This window comes from Acinonyx jubatus, chromosome B4 (genome assembly GCF_027475565.1).
Source record: "Acinonyx jubatus isolate Ajub_Pintada_27869175 chromosome B4, VMU_Ajub_asm_v1.0, whole genome shotgun sequence".
NCBI classification, from domain to species: domain Eukaryota; kingdom Metazoa; phylum Chordata; class Mammalia; order Carnivora; family Felidae; genus Acinonyx; species Acinonyx jubatus.
In genome coordinates, this window is record NC_069387.1 from 14198289 (window position 1) to 14210697 (window position 12409).

The window sequence follows — 12409 nt, forward strand, 5'->3', positions numbered from 1 at the left end:
CCTATCGCAGGGAAAAGTAAGAAACATCCTGAGTGTTACTTGGCCGACTTGTGAGAAGGAAGGGGTGGGGGGTGGGGGGTGGATGGGGGCGAGGACGGTTATAGATAGACCTGAGGAATGGCTATTATTTTTTTTGTTTTTTAAAAAATGTATTTTAATTCCAGTAGAGTTAACATACATTGTTATATTAGTTTCAGGTGTACAACATAGTGACTCAACATTCTGTATGCACATCACCTTGTGCTCATCACAAGTGCCCTTCTGGAGGTGAGTAGGGGGATGGGTAAATAGGAATGGCTCTCATTTGGGTCTCAGATTCCAAAACCTAAGTTGGATTACTATACTTAGGTAAAACGTTAAAAAAATTTTTTTTAACTGGTTTTTATTTATTTTTGAGAGATAGAGCATGCGTGGGGGAGGGGCAGAGAGAGGGGAGACACAGAATCCGAAGCAGGCTCCAGGCTCTGAGCTGTCAGCACAGAGCCCGACATGGGGCTCAAACCCATGAACCGTGAGGTCATGACCTGAGCTGAAGTCAGATGCTTAACCGACTAAGCCACGCAGGTGCCCCAAAACATCTTCTTAAAAATAGGACAAGCACATTGATTTGAAAAAAAACAATTCCCATTGCTTGCCATCCTGCTGTGCTCCAAGACCAGAGGAGAGCAGGGATTGGGTTATTGCCTTGATCTTCCCCCGCAGGTCTGTGGTTGCTTCTCTTTCTGTTATCATTATTGCCAGTCGGCGGGGCCATTCGCTAAACACCTAATTGTGTTGCTGCCTTGTGGTTCAAAAATGTCTGAAGTTACTGGTCTCTACTGTAGAGATGGAGTGGGGGCCATTTTCTCATTCTGTAAAGAAGGAACAAGCCATAAAATTGGTCCCCAAGGGTGCCAACATGATGGAGGACTGGCATGGTTGGTGCAGTGCCTTTCTCCCTGCCGACACAAGTTCTAGAAATGGGAAATTATTCACCGCATCATTGCGACAGACTAGCACACCCATGGGACCTTTGGATTCTTGGAAGTATTATGACAACCTTGATTTATTTTGTTAGCAATATATGCCCTAGATAGTTAAGTGTAAGTCTTCTAAAATGTTCTAAATGCCATAAAAACAGAGAAAGACATTTGTTTTTCATTTATAATTGTGTTTCTCATAAGGTTGAAAGACAATAACTGTGTTGGATTTAATTGGTACAATGTGCTTTATAGAATACTTTGCACTTAGTGTCAGTATTATTTTATTACAGCAATACTGCTTAAGAGCCACAATATATATTCTCGTTTAGGCTGGCGTTTTTAAAGCTTGGTTGGCAACACATTAGTGGACTGCAAAATCAATTTTTAAAAACAAAACAGAAAACAACACCAAATAAAGTGAACACATTACACATGAGAATAAATATTGTTCCATGTCATTTTTGTTTCAGTTGTGTAGTGTGCTGGGCTGCAATGTCAAATGTATTTCTTATTATGGACCGTAAGGCAAAAAAACCCTGAAAAAAACCATCGCAGTAAGCTATGTGTGCTATTAGACTATTTCACATTGGTTTTTGTCAAATCCTGGTTTTGAAAATGCCCCCCAATTCAAGTTTAAAGTTTTAAAATATCTATTAGTAACGATATTTTTCAGTGACCTTCTAATACATAGTTATGTAATAGGCTGGGTGCCATTCTAAGATATATATATTCTCTTAGAGATCTATATACGTATATATACACGTACACATATATATACATATACACGTATATATACACGTATATATATCTAAGCTATAGAGATAGAGATATATATCATATATATATGATATATATATATATATCACCCAGCCTGTATTTTTTTTTATCTTAAAACAATTAATGATGAGGAAATAATATCAATGATGAAGTTTTCACTAAAATCCACTCTTTCTGTTTGGGTCATGTTGGTGGTTTGTATGAGACCTAAATTATTATGTAAAGTCGCTTTATAAAAGGATATATACACTAAATTTTAATTTATCCGAAATGTCTAATGTTTAAGCACAATTTTCTTTCAAATCTCTGGGTAGCATACACAGGTTTTATTTGTGTCTCTTTATGTTTAAATCCGCTCTGATAATATAATACAATGCAAGGCTCAATTTCTCATCCTTCACATGTTGTTTGGGACAGAGACACTATAATTATTTTCCTGAAAAGCAAAGCAAAAATACATAGAGAGGGAGAGAGGGAGAGAAGGAGAGAGAGAGAGAGAGAGAGAGAGAGACAGAGAGAGGACCCACGAATGAGAATATTCAATACAAAGAGTCTATCTAGATTCAAGTTTTCAAAGTCAGATGGTGTTGTGTTGATTTAATATATGAACTTTTTTATGTTTCTTTTTTCCCAATAGTAGATATTGCACATTAATTACCAGGATTAATGTTTTGAATGTGGTCATTTAGCAGAATGCAGATTAGCAGGCACTATTCTAGAGCTGATATCAACTGAACTGTTTCATGGTGGGCAAAAACTAACATTGCTTATCATTTACATTACAGAAATCAATTTCAATTTTCTTCTTTCTGCTTTAGTTTTCCAGATTTTCTACTTATTTCAATCATAATGATAAAACCCATGTGACAGAACATACTTGGACTAAATCTACGGCAAAAACATAGTTACCCAAAGCTGATTCCTTTCAAATACATTTTCTCTAAAACGTTCTCAAGTTAACGAACTGCTAAAACCTCTTTAAATTGAACTCCTTTAGGCCCCACAGAGATGAAAACACAACCCAATTGATTAAATTGTAATTCTGTAAGTTTCTGAAATAGTTTAAATATTGTAAGTTTCAAAAGCCCTAAGAAAAAAACTAATTTGCTTGCTTAGGCTCAAGATGAAATATTCTGTCTCCCTTTGTTAAGTTTGTCCAGAAATTCCTAACAGTTTACATTGGCAGAGTTTATAGCTCTGGCTATCTTAAGATAACTAAACTAAAGTTAATTTCACCAGCTTGTTTATATTTTCAAAACAGTCACAGGCTTGATAATATCAACTACCAACCAGCATGCACACCACTGTTTGGTCTAAACTTTTGGAGTGCCCTCACAATACCTGGAGATTTTTTTTTTAATTAAAAAAAAAACAATGGGGAAGATTTCCACCAAATTACTAATTTGGTCATCATTACTTAATGACACTGTCTTTTTTTACCCCTGCTATCGAGTTTTGGAGGGACCTTGCATTTGTTGCATGGTGGGTACAGAAGATGATACATCCTGTCAGAGAATGTTCAGGAGGGAGTCTGATACACAATAGTACTTAATTATCTCTTAGCCGGAGAAGGGAAAGTCTGGTTTAATATCACAGAACATGGGGAGTCCTAACTTCTGAACCATGAACACTCAACTAGACAAGTGATCTTCTTAATATCCTGTTCTGAGTCACTGCATAACATCTACTCAGATCCAAGGTTTAAAAGAGGCAGGCCTTAAAAAAAAAAAGTCTTCTGGGAAACTAGAAATTTGGGTAAAAAATGGGAATTGCATCTCAGTTTTAGTATTGAACTTTGATGGGTGATTGATGCTCACTGATAATTCCTTGATCACTGACTGATAAATGCTGGGTAAGCTAGAAAGACTTTTGTGAATTTCAAAATATATATATATATATATATATATATATATATATATATACACATACTTATAGACTGTAAAATGATTTATGAATCATTACTGATGACTCAGTAAAATGCAGCAGACTAGTATGGCCATTTTAATATAACCATACGGACTGAATTTTCTTATATGCCATGCCACAAAAAACTATAACTGAATTTTTTCTCGTGAATCAGTTGTTTTTAGAATCACTAAAGGCAATCTTAAGGTTCATAGGGGAAAATAACTTTGAAATTAGGATTTTATACTTTTATAAAGTGGAAGTAAGACCTTATAAAAATAATGGAAATTAATAAAATGTACACTTAATAAACAGGAATGTAGATTCTTACAAAAAATAGGGTAAAACATTTAAACACATATGTATGTTACTCTTTGACCACAACCCTTATTTAAGGTTACTGGAATCTATATGTATTCTATACATATATGTAAATCTGGATCAGTATATGTGCAGAGAGTGCATCTATATGTTTTCACATATATATATGTATATAGAGATAGTTAAATAGATCTATATATGTGTGTGTCTATACGTATAATCTGAAAGAGTCAAATTCATGGAAGCAGAAAGTAGACCAGTGGTTACCAGAGGCGGGGATGGAGGCAAAGGGGATGTTGGTCAAAGGATACAAAGTTGCAGTCATGTAGGATGTATGCTAGAGATCTAGCGTATAGCATGGTGAGTACAGTTAATAACACTGTTACTAGGAGTTTGCTAAGAGAGTGGGATCTCTGGTGTTATCACCACGCGCGGGCGCGAGCGCACACACACACACACAGAAGTAACTTTGTAATGGATGGATTGCACAGTTGGGTGAATATAGATGGAGCCTATAGATGGATGTCTTAATTAGCTTGATCACAGTGATTATTTCACTGTGCCTACGTATACCTTAAACATCATGCCGTATACCTAAAACATACAATTTTTATTTTAAAAAATAAAAATAAAAATGGTTATAGAGTGTTTCAGGGACAAATATGCTAATTTCCCAGCTTTAAAATTTTTTTTTAATGTTTACTTATTTTTGAGAGAGAGACAGAGAGACAGAGAGTGAGGGGGAGGGACTGAGAGAGAGAGGGAGACACAGAATCTGAAGCAGGCTCCAGGCTCTGAGCTATCAACACAGAGCCTGACATGGGGCTTGAACTCATGAACCGTGAGGTCATGACCTGAGCCAAAGTCAGACACTTAACTGACCGAGCCACCCAGACACCCTCCCTTCATGTGTGAATTTTAGATCGCTTCACTGGACTGTAGTTTGGGTTGTCCTATGTTATTAGACATATATTACACAGGAAGACACTTTGAGAAGGGAAAAACATTGTCTGCCAATCATGCATGATAAAATTTTGTTGCTTATAGCAATATTGGGTTTTTCAATAGTTTCAGTGGATAACAGACATTTTTGCATTTGAAATGGCTAAGAAATTGGGGGGACCAAATATATCGTATCCAGGAAAACTTTATTTGAGATAGGGATTCGGGTTTCCTGTAAATCCCATGCAGCCTTCTGATCTCTGCTAGAAATGCTGTCAGAAGTCAGAACGACAAAAGCATGCTTTCTCAAAATCGGGCCACATGTCTCTTGACATGGAGCCATCACATGGAGCTTAAGAAAAGTCACTGACACATGCATGATTTACTGCCTTTCTTTTCTGGTTCTGCTAAGATTTCTGAGGGACAGCAGTTTACGTCTCTGCCCTGATGGGTTGTTTTGTGCCTTCCCTGGGGACAAATACCCACCCAGTGAGGACGCTGCTGTTGCCATTTAGTAGTGGTTTTCAGGCCCCTATCTTCAGATCAAGTATAAAGCTAGACACATAAGATGTCTATTTGAAAGTCAACAGTATCAAGTGATTTTTTCCAGAAACACAGGTGCTACAAAGGTGATGGCAAATTGTAGTTTTGTTATTGTAATTTCAGACTTCATGTGAATTGTCTGTCTTTTATTGGGGTGAAAGATTCTCAGTGGCATCTATAGCTTACTCATTTATAATAGGGCCTTGAATTTACATAGCATTACAGTAACCAAGAATGGCACATGACATCCAGACTGAGAATCTGTGGGCACTTTATCTTTAAGAATGGCAACATCTTAAAGTTGGGGCGCCTGGGTGGCTCAGTTGGTTAACTGTCTGACTTCAGCTCGGGTCATGATGTCGCAGTTCGTGGGTTCGAGCCCCATGTCGTGGTCTGTGCTGACAGCTTGGAGCCTGGATCCTGCTTCAGATTCTGTCTGCCTCTCTTCCTCTCCCGGCTTGAGTCTCTCTCTCAAAAATAAATAAACACTAAAAAAAATTTTTTTTAAAAGAATGGCAATGTTGGGGCACCTGAGTGGCTCAGTCAGCTGAGCCTCTGACTCCTAATTTCGGTGCAGGTCACGATCTCACGTTTAGTGGGATTGAGTCCCACATCGGGCTCTGCATTGATAGTGCGGAGGCTGCTTGTGATTCTCTCTCTCCCTCCCTTCTCTACCCTTCCCTGGCTTGCGTGTGTGCTTTCTCTAAATAAATAAATAAATAAATAAATAAATAAAATTTTTAAAAAAGAACGGCAATATTAAGATAATGGACTCACTTTTTCGATGCAGTCTAAAGAGTTAAGACTATACTGCCTAATAAGAAAAGAAATAATGTGCATAGTAATTTTTAAGAACATCGAGAAATAACAAATTATCCCTGGAATATTCCTGTGTTTGTAACTACCATGTTAAATTTGATCAGCAGGGGACCAAAAAGGTCCTTTCCTCACAAGTATTCTCGGTTTTTTTATTAACATGGCCAAAAAAAAAAAAAAAAAGAAAAGAAAAGAAAAAGGACTCTAAGTGTTGTCACAGAGCTTTGCTATGGACTGGAACGAACGTGTTTCCAGGAAGGAGGCAGTATCCTGCAGGGCACAGTGTTGACCCGAGGGAGAGCCGAAAGGGTTCAGGGCAGGGTGACGTAAAGGAAGGGCACACACGGAGTTACTCAGGGCCCCGTAAAACACCCCGTGGCTCCCGGGCCGGAAAAGCCCTTGTGTGTGTTGTGTTACCATCTGTTGAAAGAAACATGTCTGCGCATATCCCAATGACCGCCATGGGATTTTGTTTTGTTTTGTTTTGTTTTTGTTTTGACTAAAGCGTGGGCTTCCTTATTTGGGACGTCACACCATGTCGTGGACTCACATTGTTTTTTAGTCCCACCTCTCCATTTTTTTCCCCCCCTAAATCACTCTGATAAGTCCAGTCCATTGAGGTTGGCAATTATGAATGGCGGTCCTGATTGTTACTTTCTCTTTACAGCTCGGCTGATGGGTAAAGTAAGATTGGCATTCAAATATACTTTCAGAATACATCCAGAGTGCAACCCTTTTACTTCCTGCCACAGCTATTGCTCTGGCCCAAGGCACTGTCCTGCCCCACCTGGCTTAGGGCAGTGGACCCCCAGAAGGCCTCACGGCTGCCGAGAGCCACCAGACAGAGCGTGTCTGATGAAACCAAAGTCAGAGGCCATTCCCTTGCTTAGAATCCCCCAGTGGTTCGCGAGATGTGTCCTTCTTGGAAACAGACTCATCCTGTCCGTAGCACAGTCTGCGAGGCACTGGGTAAGGCAGTTTAGAGATGCAGTGGCTCACAAAGTTTTCCGATCCTGTGCCCTCATCACCTCTCCAAGCCTCTTTCACGTTCCTTGGCTTCTAGCAGCCCCCACCTCCAGGAACCTGAGCACTCTTTCCCCTTGACCCCAGCTCCTGCAGATCTTTCCTCAACTTTCCTCAACCTTAACACCACGGTCTTCCCTATCTACCCCATCTGATATCACCACCTTCCCAGTATTCCCTACCTCCCCTAATAGACTGTCTTTTAGAGAAGTTTTCAGTTCAGAGCAAACTGAAGCAGAAAATACAGAGAGTTCCTGTACATTCCTGTTGCCATACGCACAGCCTTCCCCCCATCAGTGTCCCCTACTCGTGTGGTGTGTGTGTTACTGTCCATAAACCTAAGGGACCCATCATCATCACCCAGACCCTATAGTTTACACTGGCCTCACTCTTGGACTGAACATTCTGTGGATTTTTAAACTTTTTAATGTTTATTTTTGAGAGAGAGAGAGGCAAGTGGGGGAGGGGCAGACAGAGAGAGGGAGAGACAGAATCCAAAGCAGGTTCCAGGCTCTGAGCTCTCAGCACAGAGCCTGACGTGGGGCTCAAACTCACGAGCATTGAGATCCTGACCTGAGCCCAAGCTGGACGTTTAACCGACTGAGCCACCCAAGTGCCCTGAACATTCTGTGGATTTGGACAAATGTGTAATGACCTGGATCCCACACTGTAGTGTCTTATACAGTTGTCTCACTGCCCTAAAAATCCTCTCGTCTCTGGCCTTTGAACACCCCTCTTCTCCCCACTGACCGCTGGCAACCACTAATCTTTTCCCTGTCTCCATAGTTTTGCCTTTTCCAGGATGTCACCTAGTTGGAGAGATACAGTTATGTAGCCTTTCAGGTCAGTTTCTTTCACTCAGGAATATGCCTTTAAGATTCCTCCCTGTCTTTTCATGCTTGATAGGCTCATTTCTTTTTAGCATTGAACAGTGCTTCTGGTTTTTGTTTTTTTCTTCCTATCTAGTGCTCATCATCATCTCAATGCATTTTATTTGACTCATTTGTTTTTTGTCTGGAATTTCCACGTCCCCATGTCTAGTATAGCCCTAATGGGGGGGGGGGTTCTATTTTGTTCTCTGCCATGTCCCAGTGCCTAGAACAGTGCTAGTGTGCTAGATGCTAGATGCTAGATGCTCAAGAAATATATGTTGAATGGAAGAAAAAAGATATTTTCCAAAAGGTACAAAAGTGACTAAATGTATCTCCATTCATATGACACCACATAATATATAAAGTACGTTTCTGTCTACACGAAGGTCATAGCTAATGTCTTTCAAAGATGTTATCTAAAATGCTTGCTTAATCCAGACCCTGGGATGTAGTCAGACTTCTGCAGGTACTTGATTTCTATAAAAATGTGAGCTCTCTGAGAGCAGAGATCTATCTTGCCTCATTTGCCACTATATTCTGGGCACCGAGAATAATGCCTGGCACACAGTAGGTGTTCCAACGATATTTATTGGATGGATAATCATTCTGTCTCAACGTATTGACTTTCTTATTTAATCATTTGTTTTATCTATCGAGTAGGTAGTTTTAGTGAACCAAAGAGATGTTTAATAACAGTTTATTTTTGAAGTAATGACTTAAACACAACTGTAATTTGTTACGGTGTTTGGTCCAAACTCAAGCATGATTTACTGCTATCATCTGAAAAACTAATATTATTTCATCTTTTCCATGGGTGTTACTAGTCTGTTGGTTAAAGCAATGTCAGGAGAAAAAAATGTTTATTTATGTGCACATGTTTTATGAATGTATCACATGCTAAGGGGTAACGACAGACAGATGAGCAAATGCTTCAATGGCTTTGGATTTTGAATGGCCAAAGACTATTCAATTTATTAAATTAAAGATAAAGCTAAGTAAAATAGTCCTTTTAGAAAATAGATGTTGGGAAAAAAAAAAAAGAAAGAAAATAGACATCGAAAGTCTCCAGAAAGACATAAAATAGGAGGGTTATGTCCTCTTCTCCTGAACCAAAAAACAACTAAAACAAGAGAGTCTCTGTTCTGTTGAGGAAGTATGGAAGGATCTACTTCATGAAGGAAAAAAAAATACAACATCTCTGTGGATGAATATAACATATGGTGAGTGAGGAAGTTCTTATAAACTTACCCATCATTGTTAACATCTGACACTGTGACTGTATATCCAAAATAAGATGCCATCTGTGAAGGGAAACCAGAAGATGACATAGTTTATGTTCAAAAACAATTTTTATAGTCCTCTCTCAATTTTCCCTGAAGGATGAATCTCATTGCAGCAGACTTTTGCAGTGCATTCATAGAGTCCTGGACATGGACAGAGTCTTAAAGTCATTTAGTCTGATCCAATGCATAATTTCCCTCTCAGTACCTCTGACATCTGCTTGGACATCCTCTGCAGATGTTCAACAATCCACTCATTCAATCTGTGGACACAATTATTAGAATTTTCTTTGCAAAACTGGCCGCTCTGTGACTTCTAGTCCTTACTCCTATCTACTTCTGCAATCTTGAACCTCATAGAATAAGTTTAATTCCACTTCCATATGAGATTTCATATGGAGATATTTGCAGCTGGTGCACCAGCTTCTTTCTTAGAGTTACCACATGTGATACCAAAGAACAGATGATACCCCATGAACGCACAGCCAGGAGAAGCCTTAAGTAGGATTTACACTCTTTGCTTTGGGTTAAATCATTGAAATATAAAAGTGGGTTTAATTTCAAGGGAAATCATGTCTCAGTCAGTATCAATTCACATTGAGTTTATTGTCCACTAAGGTTTCTAAGTCTCTTCTGAGTATAAGTAGTGTGCCACAATCTCTCCACATTTTAGCTCCTAAGATGTTGTTTTTCAAGCTATGTTTTCAACATTTACTGTCTTTTCAGATTTGGCCCATCGTTTGAGCTTGTCAGGATTTTTTTTCGTTTCCATATTTCGGCATCGAGTGCTTTAGCTGACTTAGTCTCGCATAATCTACTAATTTCATTAGTCTACATTCCACGAGAAAGGGTGCTCCACAGAGGGCAGACTTTGGTCTGTGTTGTTCACTCTTCTGTCCATGGTCCAGCTCAGAGTAGGTGCCAGATACTCTTTGCAGAGGGACTAAATACATGGGTTAACAAGAGTCACTCAATAGTTAACGTCTCCTACCTCTTTTCTCCCCTCCAAACATACATGGTTGCCAGAGACTGAATGCTTGTGTCTCTCCCTCCCCCCCCCAAAATCAAATATTGACCCTAACCCCCAATATGATGGTATTAGGAGGTGAGGCCTTTGAGAAGTGATGAGATTATGAGGGTGGGGCCCTCATGATGGGGTTAGTGCCCTTATAAAAGAGACCCCAGAGAGCTCTGAAGCCCTCCTTACACCATCTGAGGACATAAGACTATGGCCATGTATATGAATCAGGAAGCCAGCTCTCACCAGATACTGAATCTGCCCACCCCTTGATCCCAGGCTTCCCAGTCTTCCAGAACTGTGAGACATAAACATTTGGTTTTTTTAGCCACCCAATCTGTGGCATTTTTATAATAGTATTCTAAAGACTAAGATACAGGTGCCAGGCGCAAAAGGCTCTTGGCAGGGGGACAAATGCACGAGATAACTGTGCAGTAACTCAGTTCCCCTACCTCACTTCTCTATTCCAACCATCTACAATGAAATTCTACTCCTAGTGTGGCACTGTGTGGCCTTCGCTCAGAGGAATTTCATCCCTCATGCACTGAATTCTGAAGTTCAAGACTGAACAGCTAGATGGTATGGAGGGCACGAAGTTATAGACAGGCCAAATTTAATAATATTTAAAGACCTTCTGATGATAAAAATGTGAAACAGAGCTGGGCAAAAGAGAAGTCTTGCCACATTTTCAATAAACCATTAAATATCATCACTTGAGAATAGTTAAAAAGTTGTAAGTTCATCCAGGTTCACTATTGTCCCAGCCTTCCGTCTCCATATTTACCATAACAGTGCATGAGAGACATTGCCAAACGCTTCGTTGAAAACCGCGGAGTAATGGATAGACTAAAGCCCCAATTTGGGGGGAGAATACAAAAAATGTGCCATGCTCATTAAAAAACTCTATCAATCAAAATTGCTCGACAATGACATTACTGCAAATCGGTATCTCTAGCTAAGAGGGGAGCATCTAAGGATCTTCAACCATGATCCAGGAGGCCAAGATGTAACTTGGCCAGACTCTAATGTGAGGCTTCCTAGAAATTCAGCAGTGTGGGTTTCTGGTTATGGGTTGCCCAGAGAAACTGATTCAACTCATGATGGCTCCCTAAACCATATCACATTCGTTGTTTAAAGAAATGTGCCAAATTTCCACAGGTCACAGTACCCAGGAAACCTCAGGGTGGTGAATGAAGTATGACCTCAGAGAATGACAGGCAATTAAGCTTTTCTTAATAAGACCTCGGCCAGTAACAGTGGGTGAGGAGTGATATCTGGCCCCTGGAAGGAAGGGATCAGAATCAGGTAGCTTGTGAACCCCCACATAATGTTGCTTTGGGTGGAGGCTCCAGTCACAGTGAGGAAGAGAGACAGAGTACAAGCTCATTGATTCCGACTGATACAGTGAGACCTAGGAGAAACCTTTGTCTTCTCAGAGGGAAGGCATATACCTGGAACTCACCACCAAGCACGCTCCATACAGGACCAGAACATAACAGGATTGCTCTCAGATCCTACCAGTTAGCGACATTACAACAGGAGAGCTGGGATCCTGTCTGTCAGAGGCATGGTTATATTCCCAGGGCCCGCAACAGATCCTAGCACATAGTAGGTGCTCAGTAAACATTTCTTTTATGAATGAATAAATGGTATGAACATTGCAATTTACTATGAGTACCGAGTGACATTATTTGATATTAAAAGGTCTTCACCTGTTCACCAGTGAAATTCTGAATAAAAGTCATATCTGTAGAGTTAATGATTGAAACCTGAAATCATAGAAATGAGATAGGTTATATCATTTGACAGAATTGGAGAAAAAAAACCCACATTTTAAATTATAACTTAAATCAGTTTTAAATTTGGGGGAAGAGTGGTAAACAGTCAATGCTATGTAAAAAAAAAAAAATGCAATCCCATAAGAATGAGCTTTAAAAAATCCAACTGAAC

General features: G+C 39.6%; 1 protein-coding gene across 1 annotated transcript in view; it reads right to left on the bottom strand.

Moving 5' to 3' along the window:
- Nucleotides 1-12409, bottom strand: part of ITGA8 (integrin subunit alpha 8) — a 186133-nt gene that overhangs the window by 116478 nt on the left and 57246 nt on the right. The window contains exons 10-11 of the mRNA XM_027073509.2: nt 12172-12228; nt 9410-9462 (exon numbers count right to left, since the gene is read on the bottom strand). Of these exons, the coding sequence (XP_026929310.1) occupies nt 9410-9462; nt 12172-12228 (110 nt within the window). The remainder of the gene's footprint in view (nt 1-9409; nt 9463-12171; nt 12229-12409) is intronic.